The 18,357-nt window shown below is 36.1% G+C and overlaps 4 protein-coding genes across 4 annotated transcripts; 3 read left to right on the forward strand and 1 right to left on the reverse strand.

Annotated features, from left to right (window-relative positions):
* Positions 75-8,052, forward strand: LOC104731990 (flowering time control protein FCA-like). The gene is made up of 21 exons (XM_010451513.2): positions 75-868; positions 1,031-1,101; positions 1,239-1,317; positions 3,342-3,424; positions 3,505-3,556; positions 3,762-3,829; positions 4,214-4,280; positions 4,368-4,447; positions 4,536-4,600; positions 4,729-4,788; positions 4,874-5,036; positions 5,263-5,346; positions 5,425-5,886; positions 6,028-6,207; positions 6,350-6,751; positions 6,842-6,874; positions 7,045-7,077; positions 7,156-7,188; positions 7,362-7,427; positions 7,520-7,565; positions 7,689-8,052. The coding sequence occupies exons 1-20, from the start codon at positions 511-513 to the stop codon at positions 7,562-7,564; spliced, it is 2,484 nt and encodes an 827-aa protein (XP_010449815.1). The 5' UTR covers positions 75-510; the 3' UTR covers position 7,565; positions 7,689-8,052.
* LOC104731991 (peroxidase 40) lies at positions 8,131-9,677 on the reverse strand. The gene is made up of 4 exons (XM_010451514.2): positions 9,343-9,677; positions 8,978-9,169; positions 8,711-8,876; positions 8,131-8,612 (listed from the first exon to the last, which is right to left on the reverse strand). Exons 1-4 carry the CDS (start codon positions 9,628-9,630, stop codon positions 8,209-8,211), a joined length of 1,050 nt encoding a protein of 349 aa, XP_010449816.1. The 5' UTR covers positions 9,631-9,677; the 3' UTR covers positions 8,131-8,208.
* Positions 10,948-12,705, forward strand: LOC104731992 (DNA-directed RNA polymerases II, IV and V subunit 9B). Its single transcript, XM_010451515.2, has 4 exons — positions 10,948-11,103; positions 11,355-11,430; positions 12,109-12,267; positions 12,452-12,705. Exons 1-4 carry the CDS (start codon positions 11,075-11,077, stop codon positions 12,530-12,532), a joined length of 345 nt encoding a protein of 114 aa, XP_010449817.1. The 5' UTR covers positions 10,948-11,074; the 3' UTR covers positions 12,533-12,705.
* Positions 13,755-15,640, forward strand: LOC104731993 (probable glucan endo-1,3-beta-glucosidase At4g16260). Its single transcript, XM_010451516.2, has 3 exons — positions 13,755-13,863; positions 13,956-14,439; positions 15,031-15,640. The coding sequence occupies exons 1-3, from the start codon at positions 13,800-13,802 to the stop codon at positions 15,521-15,523; spliced, it is 1,041 nt and encodes a 346-aa protein (XP_010449818.1). The 5' UTR covers positions 13,755-13,799; the 3' UTR covers positions 15,524-15,640.

Below are 18,357 nucleotides of genomic sequence, written 5' to 3' on the forward strand. Positions count from 1 at the left end.
AACCGGTTCAAATAACTACTATACCGCTTTTACTCCTTTCTTTTATTTTTACTTAAACCGGTCAGAGTACGTTTGTTAGTTTCTTCACACTTGACCATAAAAATCAAAAAATTTGATTTTGTGATTCTAAGCTTCGATATTCTTCTTTTTATTTCATTCAGATCCCAAATTCTAGGGCTCCAAAAGTCCTTCAATTGATTCGCCTGGATTTGCCATTTTTTCCTGAATTCCCCTAAATTCTTCAAGCTGGATAGGCACCGAAGGGATCGCCACGAGGGTGGCGGCTACGATGATTCCTACCATAACCACCGATCTCATCCCAGAGGTCCGCCTCGTCCACCAGATTCACGCTTCGAAGAGGATGATGATGACTTTAGTCGACGTCGTCGTCGTCGTGGAAGCAGCCCTAGCAATTATCGAATTGGAACCGTGGGTAGAGGTGGAGGTCGACGCTGGGAAGGTGACAGCCCTACGGATTTTGATGACCCCGGAGATGGAGGTTTCCGTCAGATGAATGGTCCTTCTGATAGAGTAGATTTTAAGCAGCCCATGGGTCCTCCTCCTCGCCATGGTGGTGGTAGTTTCCGGCCTATGGGTTTTGGTGGTTTTCGTCCCATGGGTCCTAACGGTCGCGTAGAAGGAGAGGGGACGCGGTCAGTTGTTGGAGCTGGTGTTGGCAGAGGTGGATTTCGGTCTAGTGGGCCTGTGAAGTTTCCGCCTTCAAAGAGTCCTGACGGAAGGAGATTTATAGGTAAAGCAATGGATTCTGATTATTCTGTTAGACCGACTACACCGCCGGTTCAACAACCTCTTTCGGGTCAGAAAAGAGGGTATCCTAACTCAGAGCATGGCAGCTTTACTGGAACTGGTATGAATGAGTTCACTCTTCTTTCTTCTGTATGTCTTTATTCTTGTAGTCTTTTAAGGTTCCCGAGGATCTCTTGATTTTGCGGGAATCAATGATTAGATCATTGTAGATTTTGTGGAAATCAACTGTATGTATCCTTAGCTCGGTAATTTTGATTTGCAGACGTTTCTGATCGTAGCAGTGTAGTCAAGCTTTTTGTTGGCTCCGTACCAAGGACAGCTATAGAAGAAGAAGTGAGTCACTCTGGGATATACTTATTTAATTTGCTATCTTTATATGCACATTGCTGAGATATTTTACACCTGACTCTTTTCGTACCTAGATATTTTACCTTTTCTCATATCTATCTGTTGGTTTTTTTACATTCCAGGTCCGTCCCTATTTCGAAGAACATGGAGATGTTCTGGAGGTTGCTCTGATCAGGGACAAGAAAACAGGACAGCAGCAAGGTATGTTACTCTCAATTTTACTAGGAAATAGTCGTGATTTATACTTTTTTAAATTTCAGGTCTCCCTGAAAAGACTGATGGGAAGCAACCCCAGTCTCATCAATGGCCTCCATTTGTTTGCAACCATTTTCGGGATTATTGCATATGCTTACGAGCGTCTTCTCTTATCTGTGTTCGATTCTGTCACAGAAGAAGGCAACCTGTGTAGTTTGTTACGAAAGGGTTTATGTACTGACCTTGGGCAAATAGTTTGTGCTCCTTGTGTCTATTCTAGAACTTTAGATGTGTTTGAAAAGTGTAGCAGACTTTATTGAGGGTGTTTTAGAGTTGGAATTAATGTACAGAAAACTGAAAAGAGGTTTTGCTGTTGCCTTTATAGTGGGTGTTGGTTAAAAGAACAACGCTATTTTCCTCTCCTATTGAATGCATATATCTTTACTCTTCCCTTACATGATTTGAAATGTCGTGTATGGTCTTGACAGAATGAATGTATTCTTAGGCTGGTAGTTCAAAAGATGGTTTACCTTATTTGCTACCCATACGGGTCAAGATTTGGCCGATTCTTATTAATTATATTATGTTGGATGTTTGGCGTCTTCGTTTATTTTTATCCATTTTTGGATGTGCTGTCTATTGGTTAATGATGGAGTTCCTTCTACCTTTTTGGATGCTTGATGCCAGAATGAATGCTTTCTTTTCCTTTTCCTGTGTTGATGACCTGAGGAACTATAATGAATGTTTTTCTTTCCCCTCTCTCTGAATGGTCTGAGATATCATTTTTATGTATGGTCTTCCCTCTCTCTATTTTGTGGATGGTTGTGATATGATATACCACATCTCGTCTAGATGAATGAATGTTTTGTTGGGTCGCTCTTATCTTTCTGTATGTTCCTTGCACTACTGATCTTTATTTATGTGCAAGAGATGTTTGATGGTATATTTTTTTTGTATGCTCCCTTTTTGCCAACCAAGCCTTTCTGCTTGCTGCAACTATTCTTTTTATATTGAATTTCCTCTTGTACAATTACATTTGGTTCTGTCTTTATTTTATCAGAGTGCAGAATTACTAGATGATGAATGGGCCAAATGGCGTGATTGTATGTGTTGCATAGTTATTTATTAATTCTTGACTTTCCAAGAAGTTATTGTATCTCTAACTGCTACACTTTTGTGGGTGCCATAACAAATGCATCTGATTGTGGGTGACATAAAATTTTGATCTCAGTTTGAATGTAGTAGATTCCATACAACTCTTTCTTCAGTCATGTGGAATGTTTGGTGGTGCGAACACATGGAAGGAAATTGATTGTTTTAGTTTCTCAGAATAGTTTTTCAGAATGATATCTTGACTTTCACTTGTTCTCCCTGGATCGAGCATCAGATAGGAGTCTAATTATGTATCACATGAAGCATGCATATTCTTTTCTGAATTGCAATTATTTTCAGTGAACACTGATAAATTGTGGTTATTTTGCTCATAACTGTAGTTTATTTTTTGAAGTCTTCGAACGCTTGATGTATGGTGACGAAAATGTGATATATGTTCTTGTTTTAATTATCTGTTACTTATCAGTGGTTGTGATTCTACATGGTGAATCACCTTGGGCATGTAGTCAAATTATATGTTGGTATTAACTTGTACATCTCTCTAGATTTTTTTCCCAATGTATGGATCTTGTTTGTACAAAATCAGCCACCCTTTGTCTGAAAGTCCCTCTTGTAGATACGTTATTTGTAGATACCGATTGTGCTATTTACAAAATATTTTATTGCCATACGCACCATTAAAAGACATTAATTTATTATCTCCAACAACCTTACCAATGATCTAAGTGGAGGCCGTCAGGGCATGTCTTATGACTTTGCTACGGAACTTATGTGCTTTGAACAGTGCCAGTTATTTCTTCAAGATTGTGGTTGTGTGGCTTGTACATTTATAATGCAGTTTTTTATTAGTACCACTTGATGTTGATAGGGGGAAAAGTTGAACAAAACAGACAGCTTAAGTATCATATTTAATGCAGGCTGTTGTTTTGTAAAATATGCAACGTCTAAAGATGCGGATAGAGCCATTAGAGCACTGCACAATCAGATCACTCTTCCGGGGGTAATTACAAATGAGGCTTTCTCTTATCAAGAACAGGAAAATATAGGTTGTTTCACCTTTTATAATTTGTTGATTTTCAGGGAACTGGTCCTGTTCAAGTTCGATATGCTGATGGGGAGAAAGAACGCGTTGGTAATCAACTTCCGCACATATTATATCTATGTGGCTGTCATTTTCTGGTGTTTATAGTGATGACCATACGCTGTTTAATTTCAGCTTACAAGAATTGAGATTATGTGGAAATGCTATGATTTTTAAGGAAGCGGATCTTTGTTTTTTTTTTGTTGTCTTTGCCTCATTCTCAAGTCTCAACTGATTTAGTTCTCTTCTTCTGAAGGTGCGCTAGAGTTTAAGCTTTTCGTTGGTTCACTAAACAAGCAAGCTACTGAAAAAGAAGTTGAGGAGGTATGTCTCATATTCCTACCTTTTGAAGTTGTTACTTACTTATGGCAGATTAACCGAACATGGAAGAGTTTTAAATTTCGATATTATTATGTCCCTTGTTGCAATGCTGATAATTCTAATTTGATGATGCTTTAATTCTTAATGATTTTATGATAATTCTAAAGGGTAAGTGGCTGGAAAAATTATGTCAATAATGCAAGCGCTTACCCATTTTACTAACTGAGTAATCTCTTCCTTCAGTTGGATCCAACTGTTTGACTGTCAGGATTCTTTTCTTACTAAATAAAATTAATAAAGATGTGAACGGCTACTCAATTCAACTCATTCGTATCAGTTCTTCCTATACTTTTTTGACAAACCATTGAATTGTTTTTTCGTTAACAGATCTTCTTACAATTTGGTCGCGTTGAAGATGTCTATCTCATGCGTGATGAATATAGACAGAGTCGTGGTATGTCTTGTCACTGCTAATAGATTCTATAACTTTGATGATGCATGCTGGTTGCGAAGATGGTCATACTGTTTTTCACTCATGTAGGTTGTGGGTTTGTTAAATATTTAAGCAAAGAGACGGCGATGGCAGCTATTGATGGTCTCAATGGAATTTACACCATGAGAGTAAGCTGTGAAACACATAAGTATTTAACTTTTTCGCATTATAACCCTTTGGACCTGTTTTCTTTACTGGCCTCTATCCCTTCCCCAGGGTTGCAATCAGCCACTAATTGTTCGGTTTGCTGATCCAAAGAGGCCTAAACCTGGCGAGTCAAGGTATTGCCTTGAAGACTATGTTTTGATTAATAATAATTCTCTTGTCAGGAAAATTGTAATATACCTTTATTCTTTGTTCTGTCCGAGTTACATTTCTATACGTATCCACAAGTAGTTTCTATTTCCAGGGACATGGCACCTCCTGTTGGACTTAGTTCAGGGCCTCGATTTCAAGCTTCAGGACCAAGGTAATTGTGAAAAGAGATCATAATTATGCTCATCAAGTAATTATATATTTTGACTAACTCTGGTCTCCTCACCTCTATTTGTTAGGCCTACCTCTAACCTTGGTGACCTTAGTGGGGACGTAAGCCACACAAATCCTTGGCATCCGCCGAATTCACCAAAGATAGTCCCTCGTAGTAACACTGGGATCCGTGGTATCGGAAGTGACTTTTCCCCTAGACCATGTCAAGCATCGTTGCCTTCAAATCAGGTGAGAACAGCTTGGTGATCATATATATCATCATCTTAAATCTACAGACTCATACAAGTAACCGCTTGCGTGGTTGTTCATATAATGCAACAACCATGATATGTGTTGCAGTCAAATGATATTATTGCCTTGGTTTGCAGTTTGTCAGTTACTGAGGCAATTTTTTGTTTTCAATAATTTGACCTTCTGATGTGTGATTTGTTATATGTGACATTTATAATGTTAGGGTGGTCCATTGGGTGGTTACGGTGTTCCTCCCCTTAATCCTCTTCCAGTCTCTGGAGTTTCATCTTCTGCCACATTGCAACAGGTAATTTAGCTAAACTTTTCCAGTTACGCAAATCTGAAAATGTTGTGATGATTAACTTGGAGTTCCAACTGTTTCTAGCAAAAACGGGCAGCTGGCCAGCAAATATCAACATTACAAAAACCTCTTCACGCTCCACAGGATCTCCCCCTCCGTCCACAAACGAATTTCCGTGGGGGCCAGGCACCCTTGCAGAATCCTTATGGTTTTAGCAACCAGTTGCCTACATCTCAGCTGCCGCCACAGCAAAATGTCACTCGTGCAACTGGTCCTCAAACTCCATTGAACATTAATCTACGACCAACAGCTTTGTCTTCTGCAACTGCTCAATTTCCCCCTCGTTCCCAGCAGCAACCGCTACAAAAGATGCAAAATTCTCCTTCTGAGCTAGCTCAGCTCTTGTCACAGCAAACTCAGAGCCTACAAGCAACATTCCAATCATCTCAGCAAGCAATTTCTCAGCTGCAGCAGCAGGTGCAGTCCATGCAGCAACCAAACCAAAATTTACCACTCTCACAGAATGGCCAAGCTGGTAAACAGGAGGTACGTATATAATCTCTCAGTTTCGTCTGCCCTGCCGGGTTTTTCAGCTGCTGTAGTGTTGATAGACATCAGTTTTTTATCCTTCTTGTGTATAGTATTCTCTCCCGTTTGTAATATTCCTCCGTACTACTTCTTTATCAGTGGGCTGGATCTGCAATTCCAACAGTTGTTAGTACCACTGCTTCGACACCAGTTAGCTATGTGCAAACAGCTGCACCTGCAGCAAGTCAGAGCGTGGTTTCTGTCAAATGTAACTGGACCGAGCATACCTCGCCTGATGGATTTAAATATTATTACAACGGTGTAACGGGTGAAAGCAAGGTGAGAACTGAGAAACGTGGTTCCTTTTTAAGTATATTTCCTTGTGTTTGTTGTGCTATTTATAATCCTTAAACAGGCAATACCTGTATATATGAAGTTCGACAATATGTGCCATAACATGTGTATAATTTGACTTTTTCAGTGGGAAAAACCTGAGGAAATGGTAGTGTTCGAACGAGAGCAACAAGAACAGCAACAGCATCAACCGAAGCCAACTATACAGCAGCCCCAGACCCAACTACAGCCGATGCAGCAACAACCACAACAAGTTCACCAACATTACCAGGGTCAGCAGCAAGAACAGCGACAGCATCAACAGAAGCCACCTATACAGCAGCCCCAGACCCAATTACAGCCGATGCAGCAACAACCACAACAAGTTCACCAACAGTATGAGGGCCAGCAACAACAACAGCAACAGCATCAACAGAAGCCAACTATACAGCAGGCCCAGACCCAATTACAGCCGATGCAGCAACAACCACAACAAGTTCACCAACAATATCAAGGCCAGCAATTACAGCAGCCGTTTTATTCTTCACTGGTTGGTTTCGTTTTCATGCTGGTTACATACATATAGTTGTCTCACATGGTCTCTAACATGCATATTTACTCTTTCCAATTGGAGTTGCAGTATCCAACTCCAGGGGCCAACCATACTGCTCAGGTGTCTATCTCTTTAATATGTTTGCTTATTTTCTGTTTGGATGGCTAATCTTGTGGTAGAAGGAGATTGACCACCTTATGTACAATGCGATAAGCCATAGTTTTACCAACTTGTTCAAATACAGATAACAATCTCTAACATAAATGTCTGTTTTCCATTGTAAAATGCAGTATCCATCATTGCCAGTTGGTCAAAATAGCCAGGTACATATCTGAATCTGTGAACTTATTTTCACATTGAACTGATTGATGGAAAATCATTTTTTCTTTTCTGGGATGCAGTTTCCTATGTCAGCAATTGGTAAAAATACTCAGGTATATATCTTATTATGTATAGCAATCTCTCAGATCTTCTGATTACCTTTAAAATTAATCAAAGAACATACATGAATTTAATGACATTTCGAAAAGAAACATAATTGATATGAGTTCCTTGGTTGGAAATGGTAAGGGCAGAGATTATTTTCTAATCCGTTTGGATTGTCTAGGAATATGGTCGGACACATATACCCATGGGAGCTGCTTCAGTGAATGATCTGTCAAGAACTCAACAGGTGTTTATAATTTTGTCTTCCTTTGGTATTCAGATGTTCTTTTTTGTTGAAACCTTTTTCTTATTCTCTTACAATCATATCTCTGTTTCCAGAACCGTCAATCTCCCCAAGAAATCATGTGGAAAAATAAAGCTTGAGGTTCATATCTTCCGTTTCTCTCCTGTCTTGTATCATTTTTCGTACCGAAACACAATCCACCGGTATGATGTTTTTCTAGTTTGAAGTTGCATCTATATCCCTGTGTTGATCAATACTGTGCAGGTACATGAAACGAGGAGCTAAAATATCTCAGTAACTAGATAGAAGAACTTCTGGAACTAATTAGTCAAGCAGAGGAAAACAGCAATGACAGTGGTCTTAGTATATGTATTTCTAAGTTAACCCCTTCAGGTATTATAGATAGGTGATTCGACGACCATCTGCATTCTATCTTTTCTCTAATCAGAAATTTTCTTCTTTTTCATTTCAAGAGTTGCCAAACAATGGCTGTTGTAACATAGCTATCGCAAGTCAAGTCTCATGTTGTGGTAGTATTAGTAACTTAGCTGGGTATACCAAACTTTGATCCAGTTAGGAGTCATATATAATTATATAATTATAAATACGTACATTCATTAACTGATAACAGCCCTGTTTTAGAGTTCGAACTTGATTGTTCATCCATGTGTTCGTTCCTTCCATAAATTTTGTAAAACCAGAGTCCTATGTAATCTTCATTAAATTTTTATATAGATATCAATAAGTCTGGACTTGGATATACATTGGTTCAATCCATTTATTTTTAGTTAATCATTCTACAATTCCTCCTAATCTCGCTATTACTACCACCAGTAATCCCTCCCATTTTAACCATAGCATTCTTAAAATCCTCAAAGAAAACCGACTGATCCGCTGCGTAAGTTTCAACTATTGCCCTCGTTCCTGGGTCCTGAACCGCCAAAGCTTGGTCTGATGGAAGCAACCCCTCACCTGAGAGGAGGTTAACATAGTACTGGTTGTCAAATGTTGATGGCGTCACCAAGTCAAGCTGAGTGATAGCTACAGAGGGGTCAACGGTTGAGCACAACTGTTGTAGTGACTCGAGGAAGTCAAGGTTATCTCCGTGGTTAGCCGGCACTCCAGTTTGTAGCGGCAGCAATCGAGCTGTAAACGAAGTGCAACGTGCCTTTCCCAATGTATGTCCACCTGGTTTACATTATGCATGGTAAAGTCTCATTACCTTGGGTTTCTTCCAAAACGGTTGGTCTAGGTTAAGAGAAAGAAGAGTATTGAAGAATGTATACCGGAAAGAGCAACCATGTCGGTTTGCGAAAGGCCGAGCTTTTGGAAGACAGAGATGAGAGTTGGTACGGTTGAGTTTGGTGAGGGTAAGCCAGTTGTTGCTGCCTGTTTGCTCGCTGTTCTACTGTCTTTTCTTCCTACTTCCACCTCCCAGCTTGGTCCACCCGACTTCAAAATCCCAATTTAAAAGTCATCAACCAAGACGATTTTAATGGAGTTCAACGATCCGGTTTATAAGAGTATGATTAGTAAAGGCTGAAGATGGGTACCACAACGACTGAATCTCTAGCGGCCATGGCAAGAATGTCTGCGCATGAGACTGTCTCTGGACATACAGATTCAAGATCAGACTTTATAGAATCGATCACTTCGAACCCTCGGAGAGACTTTAGATTAGGAGGCGCCGTTTTTTCACCGACTAGTCCTTCTGTGTCATCCAACAACACCGAAGCATCACATCCCTGCAATACAATATGTTATTAGTCAAAAAAAAACACACACGGGTTCGTTCGCCTGCTCTGCTTAACCGGTACCAATTAATTTGGAGTTGTCACTTTTTAACCGGCATAACTAATACTTTTCCGGTTCAATGGTATATAAAAGACAACCGAAATAAAGATGAGATAAGACTTGCATTAACAAAACAGTCATGAAAATGAAGACGGAGAAGAGAAGCTGCCATTCTTGGATCTTGTAACACCGCTGTTTGGACCCACGAGTAGACGATAGACTCTGCTTCAGGGCAGCTATTCCGGTACAAACCAAAATCAAGAACCAAATCAAACCCTATACCGAAGCTAGAACCGGGTTCTCCACTTCCGTCTTCGCAAGTCTCGCTGAAGTTGGTTGGATTAGACTCGGAGAGTGAGAGAATTGGCATTGCAGCGAAAAGCATAAGGAACAAGTTAAAGAGCTTCTTCATTATTGTTGTTAAATGATGATCTCTCCAATGTCTTCTAAGTTTTATTATTCAATGGAGTTGGTACTAATTTAAAAAAGCTAGTGAATGTGTGTCCATATTTATAGAAACACATACATAACACGTACATATATTGTATATATGTTATATGTGTAACTGCATGACTGCATCTGCATGTGCACTTCAACAAACCAATTACATATTTTGTCCTCGTCAAATTTATTCATATATACGTCAATTAATAATGTATGTATATAAAACAAATACAAATTAACTGTGATGTTATGATATAGGATTACAGATTCGCATAATACATTAATCTATGATCATCATGTATGAAGACAATTAATGCATTACTTGATAAAAAGCCTTCAACTTTTTTTTTTTTGGGAGGTTATTGTTGTTTTTATTTCAATATAGTCTATAGTAGATAAAAGCCGTAAGATAAAACTGAAACCAAATTTGCAAAAGGTGGGTCTCTTTTCTTCATTTTTATTTGTCTTTTTGTTTGTTTATTACTTGTTAAAAATACAACAACAAAAAAAAAAGGAGGAACCAAAGAGTTGTAAACTGTAATGAATGAAGAGGAAAAAAAAAACACAAAGAAACCATGTTGCTGCTACTAGACAGAGAGAGAGATGTGTCGGTGAACACTGTAGAGTCAAGAGTAGTTAAAACTTGAAAATGAGAGACCAATTCAATAGTTGGAACCTGAATGTGAATGAGGTAGGAAAAAGAAAAACACTTTTGGATCCTGCTTTGTCTTCTTGCAGGTGATTAATAACTTTTTAAGGTTTAGGTTAGCCTTATGCTGATATCTTAGTCACTTTTTGGTTAAATCAGCTCTCAAGTTTAAGTTTAATCTGAAAAGAATCAGAAGTCTAGTCTGCAGTTTAGTTGAAAAAGGGTTTAACTTTCTTCGTTTGACAATCCAAAGCTTGTAATAGTGTACTAGCATTCTAGCAACTCAAGTTATGTTAATGGATGTATCCACTGTTGTATCCTAATATACTGTTGTTGTGATATATTAATTTCATAAAAAGTAATTATATGGACGAAATAATTAGAGAATGATGATATAAGGTGCATGGGGGATATGCATGTGGTTGTTCATGTCAGTAAAGAAAGAAGAAAAAAAGTACATTACACTTCAATGAAGAAAGTGTCAAAATTTATTTCGTCTTGTCCTCTTCGTATTTCTCTATTTATTTGTTTTACCGGTACAATCTATATGGGCCGTCGGTCGGCCCATTGGCTTTAGGTAGATGCCCGAAAAAGTTTGTGAAATTACATACAATTGCCACTACACAGTCTTTTTTACTAGAGCTTGACCTGTTTCTCTAATGTCCCGAGTGAACGATTGATCCCGCCAAAGACACTTAGCTGAGGAGAGTGAGAAATCAAGAAGCATTTAAAAACTCGTTAGCTAAAGAACGATTCTGCGAAGATGAGTACTATGAAATTTTGTCGCGAATGGTACGAATCTGTTCCCTTTGTTTTTTTGTTGGTAAAAAACGAATCTGTTCGTCTTCTTTTATACTAATCTCTTAGTTCATCTTGAATTCTGTATCGCACCCAGTTCGTATAAGTCCATAAATTTCTGAAATTTCATCGAAAGTTTTAGTTTTTTTTGTTTGTTTGGGGTTTTGCTTATGTTGTCAAATTCGATTAAAGTTCCAATTTTTGTGTGCTCTACTTTGATATTTGTGTATTGGGAAATATTGCAGTAACAACATTCTCTATCCCAAGGAAGATAAGGAGCAGTCGATTCTACTCTACGCTTGCCGTAATTGTGATCACCAGGTACAAAAAAAACTTGGGTTTTATTATGTTGCCTTTGTTAAAATTAGGGTTCCTTAGTGTTTTACTGACACAATGTGGTGTTGAATCGTCTTGTAACTAAGCCAGGGCTGAGAAACTAACTTTGAAGTTGTTCACATGTAGAGATTTATTTAAGCTTTGTATGTTTACTCTTTGTAGTCTCTTTATACGGTGGCTAAGAGTCGAATGTAAGAATTTAAGGAGTTTAGATCCGCAATTCAGCTCATTGTCATTGTCTGTTTATATCATTAACCTGATTGGTAAAGATAATGCTTATCAGTATAGATTTCCTTGAGACCTTTCTGAACAAATGCAAACTCTAAAAGCGTTTAGACAACTAGTTATCCAACTTCTTACTGTTTCTAAAAGCGTTTTGAGTTTCAACAATGGCCATTGGGTGCACAAGCATTTCTTGTTGTGGAACTTCTTACTATTTCTGAGTCTTTTGTGTTCTGTTTGTTCATCCAATCATTAAGCCTTTGTTAGCTTCTGAAACTTATGATATCCCATATGTAATGCCATCTTAAGCTTAGTACTGGACATGCTAACCAAATTAGCTATCAAACTTATTGTTAGCTGGATGCCTGGATTTACTGTCCTGTTGGTATGATTTTACAAGATCTTGAAATTTATATTCTTTTTGAGCATTTGGCTTTGCAGGAAGCAGCGGATAACAACTGTGTCTACAGAAACGAGGTTCATCACTCTGTAAGTGAACAAACTCAGATCCTATCCGACGTTGCTTCCGACCCTACTCTTCCACGTACCAAGGCAGTGCGTTGTGCCAAGTGTCAACACGGGGAAGCTGTCTTCTTCCAGGTGAATCATTAAACTTGAAAGCTTAATCGTTATTTCTTCATCATTCAATACTTTTTTCTGATCTAACTTAAAGATCAAAAGAGATCACTTTCTCTTGCTTATCATATTTGGTTATGCTACTGCTACACTCAACATCTGGCCATTCGGTTTATTAAATAGCTTGTGTCTATCATTGAATTTGCAGGCCACGGCTAGAGGCGAGGAAGGAATGACGCTGTTTTTCGTTTGCTGCAACCCGAATTGTAGTCACCGTTGGAGAGAATAGGAACTATGGAAGATTACATTTTTTTCAACTGATTAACGTGTATCTGAGAGTTCCTCGTTATGAGTTTGATGCAATCCAATTTGGAGTTTTATGTGTACAAACATGAATATTGTTGAGGAATGTTCTCGGGTTCTTGAACTTTCAGGGTCTTTTGTGATCATTTCAGTTTTTAATTGGGTCTAATTATAAATCTATTGGTACGTATCTTGGGGGTCCGATCCCAAAGTTCGTCGTTATCCATGACCATGGATACGTGGAAACTTGAAATCGTCAGAGAGATTAGTAGTAGCTTCTAGTTAGTATAAGCCGCCGGCTGCTCTAACTTTGCAATAACGTGTGATATTATTTATAGTTAGTTGATTAATTTAATCTTCTGAAGAAAATAATTATCAATAATGCTGTACATGTTTACTTAGTCAATACTTTAATTTGAAGTTTTATGTTCAAAGGAATGATGGTATATACTTCACGATCTGATGATTAGGTTTATCATATGGAGGAGTCTCCTAGGGCTGCTTTCAAGTATAATATCAACCATTTAAGTGATAACATTATCTTAGTTTGAAGTTTCTATTATTTCTTTTGTAATCATCATATGAAAAAAAAACATACGGTAGCTAAAATAGCCAACTTGGTCCACCACAAAGTCAAATAATCAGTTACGAAACTCATGAGTGGAATTATACTTGCTTTGATTCAATGACACTGATTAGGAGATTATCTAAATCTCACTAGTTAGAATTTGTTTACACGTAAAAGCAAAATATCAAATGTTATATTTTGTGATTGAAGTTGTTTTACGAATTTGATCTGTCCGTTGTGTAATCGAGTAATGTTTCTCGTCATTCATTATAAACATTGATGTAGACATAGAGTCAAAAAATTACAAAATATATATAGCTAGTTTGATTTTGTCAATGTTTAGAAAATATAAGCAATGTCTTAATTTCTCGAGTTAGAAAGAGACATTTCTCTACCCAATTTTTTGATAAGATCTTCTTTTTTGCATAGATTGTTATATTGACCATATGCTTGCAGCCTTGCACTCAAGCTAACATTATGTACTCAATTACTTGACCTGACTAATGACTCATATACAATTTGAATTAATAAACAAAGATATTTGTCACACACTTCTACGTATATGACACAACCTATACGCATCCATATTTTTAAATAAATAAAAGAACTTAACGTACGTACCAATGTTAATTAGTATATAATGAACAAATCTAATTAGACAAAACGCGTACAACACTGGTTCAAGATGTCACAAATGACCCCATTATTTCTCCTTATTGCTCTCTTCACAACCATCCTCACTCCAACATGTCTCTATCTTAAATCCCACATGATCTATTCTCATTTTTACTTAAAGATTATAAACCTAATTAACCTTAATTACGTTTTGTGATGAAACCAGGTGGAGAACCAGTAGGTGTATGCTATGGAATGATGGGGAACAACCTACCTTCAAAACCAGACACAATCGCTCTCTTCAGAGAAAAAAACATCAGACGTGTTAGACTTTACGACCCAAACCAAGCCGCTTTAAACGCTCTTAAAAACACCGGCATCGAAGTCATCGTCGGCGTTCCAAACTCCGATCTCCGTTCACTCACTAACCCTTCTTCCGCTAAGTCGTGGGTCCAAAACAACGTGCTTAACTTTTACCCCGCCGTTAGCTTCAAGTACATCGCGGTCGGTAACGAGGTCTCTCCCGGGAACGGCGGAGATCTTGTGCTCCCTGCCATGCGTAACGTTTACGATGCTCTAAGAGGTGCGAATCTTCAAGATCGTATTAAAGTTTCAACGGCCGTTGATATGACCTTGATTGGAAACTCTTTTCCTCCTTCCTCCGGAGAGTTTCGTGGTGACGTTAGGTGGTATACGGATCCCGTCATCGGGTAATTATTATCACTTAACTCTTCTTCGACAATTCCTTTAATTATTATACTTCCTTTTTCTGTGGCGTCGACTCTCGAAGTCTAGAAGACTAGAACAGTAACCAAACCAAGTCTTTTTTAGCTTTTTTAGTCTAATGGTTTTATAACAAACAAACCAAATAACTTTATAACCGTGTAACGAGTTAATTCAAATATTCACTACAAAATAGCTGAACTAAAATAGATATGGTATCACTTGTATAAAAACATTACATATACTTTTGTCTTTTTCACTTAAAGCGATTCTGAGAAATGAAAAAAAGTTCAAATATGCGAAATTACCTAAACTCTTAATAATCAAATCCTATATATATCATGTCACGCTCGAAATACTATTTATATTGGATTTCTGGTAGCTTTGGCCATCAAATCACCCATTATGCCAGACTATTTTATTTTACAACATGTTATTTACAAATATTTTTCTTAAGAGTTTTATTTGATAAATATATATATATATATATATATATATATATATTTTAATAGGTTCTTACTTCTTACTAAGAAGTTCTTAGTTCATGCTTGTTTGAATAATTATTTCCTCTTACGTAGGTTTCTAACGAGTACAAATTCAGCGTTACTAGCCAACATCTATCCTTACTTCAGCTACGTAGACAATCCACGTGACATCTCTCTCTCTTACGCTCTCTTCACTTCTCCTTCCGTTGTCGTATGGGACGGCTCTCGCGGCTACCAAAACCTCTTCGACGCATTGCTTGACGTCGTTTACTCCGCTGTCGAACGATCAGGGGGTGGATCTCTTCCCGTGGTCGTGTCCGAGAGCGGATGGCCTTCGAATGGAGGAAACGCGGCGAGCTTCGACAACGCGCGAGCTTATTACACGAATCTTGCGGCCCGAGTGAGAGAGAACAGAGGAACGCCGAAGAGACCTGGAAGAGGAGTTGAGACGTACTTGTTTGCTATGTTTGATGAGAATCAGAAGAGTCCTGAGATTGAAAAGAACTTTGGTTTGTTTTTCCCTAATAAACAGCCGAAATTTCCGATCACGTTCTCCGCCGTGACAGCTGGTACGGCTGTTGAGTGATGATGATTTTTATATGTAAGCTCGTCTGAGATTTATGTGAATGTTTGAACTAGTATCGACTTGGGAGAGATAATCCCATATAGATAAATTCCAAATAAATATAAAATTTCAAGATCATGCACAAACTTAATTCGTCATATATATTTATATATAGCTAGAAAAGCAAAGTTGAAGATTTCTTTTTTCTTTGAAACTGAACAACAAAATCAAGAGAGAGTTATGAAGATACATACCTATAGAAACAGTACTCGTCTTTGAGGTAAACGTATCATGTTTACAAGAATATTTCCCAATTCCTCAATCATATAATAAACCTTCTTTGTTTTATACTAGTTTGTTTCTTTATAACAGGAACATTGGTCCATTGGAATATTTATATGTAATTTGTTTTTACCCATAACAATTCTACCATATCTGAATAGAGCAAACAAATAAAAATAAAATAAACTAGACCTTAGAATCTTTCTATTATCGAGTAAAAGTTGAAAATAACTCTATAGTTTTTGAAGTAATTCCAATTGAGCATAATAAAAACTGTAAAATAATTATTCAATACATTCAATGGAATTTGATTTTAATACTTTACTCATTTTCAGATTATATATATGATTATTCTTTTTTCGGTTTCTAAAATAACCAATCAATGTTAAATATGAATTAAGTTTAGCTCTTATTTTTTTTGTATAACTAGGTGCTTCCCCATGCAACGCGTGGGTTGTGGTGTAGTTGGCACTTTCTTATTTTTTTTGGTCTTTTTCGTTTTCTCTTTTGTATTATTTCGTTTTAATTAGGCATATACGGGCTTTGCCGTCACTTTTATTTATACACTATATGTTTATACCATTTCGTTCAGATGTGTATAATTGTGGCGTTTACTTTTTATGAATTATGAAGATGTTGTTTCTTGCTTTTGAGGATTCAATCTTATCATTGACTGATATTGTTTACAATACATTTATTGTATTATATATTTTCTAATTAACTGCTTATGTAAACCCTTCATACGTTGATGTTGCAATAATAAGTTATTTTTTAAAAATATCTTCCGTGTAAGTGATTATGTTTGTATGCCCATGTTTTGGTCTAATATCAATAAGATCGTTTCTGTTTTTCTTTAGTTGGCTTTGAAACCAATATTGAGTTAAGCAAATAATGGGTCGAATTATGGTGTTAATAAGGAATATAAATTCTTATGTATATATATTGTATATATGTGACTATAAATTTAGCTAACTAAAAAATTATGTAATATTTAAATACAATCTTGAACATATATATATATATATATATATTTTTTTGTGGGAGGAATGTATGAAATTATTGGATAGAAGTTATTTTTGAGTTAAATGACCTTTAATGTCTTTAAAGTGAGTTAAATATTAATAAATTTTTATATGTGTCTTGACTTTTTTAAAAAGGAATACCAAGTGTTTCCTTCCAAATTTGAAGTGATATAGTATTTTAGTTTTCTTATATGATTTTATGAACTTCAATGTAAAAGTTTTTCAAAGTAATAAGTACACTCACTGATTGAATTATAAAATTTGGAGAAATGTTTATTTCGTTTAATCATCTGCTCTTTTAAATAAATTAAATAAGTATGTTGTTATTCCTACAAATAGGACAACATATATTATAGTTTAACCATGGAGTTAAGCAATGGAAATGGAACTTGTGATTGCAAGACAAAATGCTTATATGTTACACATTGATCGTTTAAAAATGAATAGGAACATCTAATTCTCAAATAAAGTTGATTGTTTTGTTAAAACCAACATATGTGAATTAAAATTTAACTATGCAAATTTAAAAATAAAATATGAATAGATTAGAAAGGCAAGAAATGTAAAAGAAATATTTTTATATAAATAAAATAAAAATTGAAAACAATGTTAAATATATATAATACTTTCTACATTAAAATATAGAATCAAACTCTTACAAGTTACAACACATATGAGATATAACAACATTTGATATTGGTAGGAGAGGAGGAGAGAATGTTTACTATAAGATGGTAATCCAAATTAGATAATGGAGATGAATCTTTAAAAAATAGAACAATGTAATATCTATATATATATAATACTTTCTAAATTAAAATATAGAATCAAACTCTTACAACACATATGAGATATAACAACATTTGATATTGGTGGGAGAGGAAGAGAGAATGATTACTTATAAGATAATAATCCAAATTAGATAAAGGAGATAAATCTTTTAAAATAAAAACAATGTAAAATATATATCATGTAGTCTCTAAAATTAAAATTTAGCATTAACAATTTACAATGATATTTCATTTTTTTTTTAAAACCCATACAACAAAAATAAGAAATCAAAAATAACAAAAAAAAAGAAAAATGATTTGAGGTATTGTAGAAGAGAATGAGAGAATGTGAAAATGAGATAGTAAAAGAATGTCAATATGAGAGAATGATAGATTGAGAGAATGCTTATTTATATGATAAGAAATGATGGAAGTTACATTTAGAACTATGGAGTTACAATAGTAATTTATTGTGTTTGAATAGAATTGAGTGGTAAAATATGATTAATGCATAATTTATTTTATTTTCAGTTATAATTTTATTTTGGGGCATTCTCAAAAATGCCCCTTTTTCATATCTCTTTTTAAAAATACCCCTTTATGTTGACCATTTTTAAAATTACCCCTCTTTATATACAAAATGACCAAATTACCCTTTTTGAGTGACAGCAAGAATGTACAGTCATCAAAATCGAAAATATTTTCCCGCCAAAAAAATTTCCCGCCAAAATTTTTTTTCCCGCCAAAATTTTTTTTCCCGCCAAAATCGAAAATATTTCCC

This window comes from Camelina sativa, chromosome 12 (genome assembly GCF_000633955.1).
Source record: "Camelina sativa cultivar DH55 chromosome 12, Cs, whole genome shotgun sequence".
Lineage (NCBI taxonomy): Eukaryota > Viridiplantae > Streptophyta > Magnoliopsida > Brassicales > Brassicaceae > Camelina > Camelina sativa.

Bases quoted from the DNA above. Each gene is read 5' to 3' on its own strand.
- LOC104731991 (XM_010451514.2), bottom strand. From the start codon at position 9,630: ATGAAGAAGCTCTTTAACTTGTTCCTTATGCTTTTCGCTGCAATGCCA. The intron at 9,170-9,342 runs GCAAGTCTTATC...ATTGTATTGCAG, and splicing joins TTCATGACTGTTTTGTTAAT to GGATGTGATGCTTCGGTGTT. The intron at 8,877-8,977 runs GTACCCATCTTC...GGGATTTTGAAG, and splicing joins CTAGAGATTCAGTCGTTGTG to TCGGGTGGACCAAGCTGGGA.
- LOC104731993 (XM_010451516.2), top strand. From the start codon at position 13,800: ATGTCACAAATGACCCCATTATTTCTCCTTATTGCTCTCTTCACAACC. The intron at 13,864-13,955 runs GTCTCTATCTTA...TGATGAAACCAG, and splicing joins AACCATCCTCACTCCAACAT to GTGGAGAACCAGTAGGTGTA. The intron at 14,440-15,030 runs GTAATTATTATC...CCTCTTACGTAG, and splicing joins TATACGGATCCCGTCATCGG to GTTTCTAACGAGTACAAATT.
- LOC104731990 (XM_010451513.2), top strand. From the start codon at position 511: ATGAATGGTCCTTCTGATAGAGTAGATTTTAAGCAGCCCATGGGTCCT. The intron at 4,601-4,728 runs GTATTGCCTTGA...TTCTATTTCCAG, and splicing joins CCTAAACCTGGCGAGTCAAG to GGACATGGCACCTCCTGTTG. The intron at 5,347-5,424 runs GTAATTTAGCTA...AACTGTTTCTAG, and splicing joins CTTCTGCCACATTGCAACAG to CAAAAACGGGCAGCTGGCCA.
- LOC104731992 (XM_010451515.2), top strand. From the start codon at position 11,075: ATGAGTACTATGAAATTTTGTCGCGAATG. The intron at 11,104-11,354 runs GTACGAATCTGT...GAAATATTGCAG, and splicing joins ATGAAATTTTGTCGCGAATG to TAACAACATTCTCTATCCCA. The intron at 11,431-12,108 runs GTACAAAAAAAA...TTGGCTTTGCAG, and splicing joins GCCGTAATTGTGATCACCAG to GAAGCAGCGGATAACAACTG.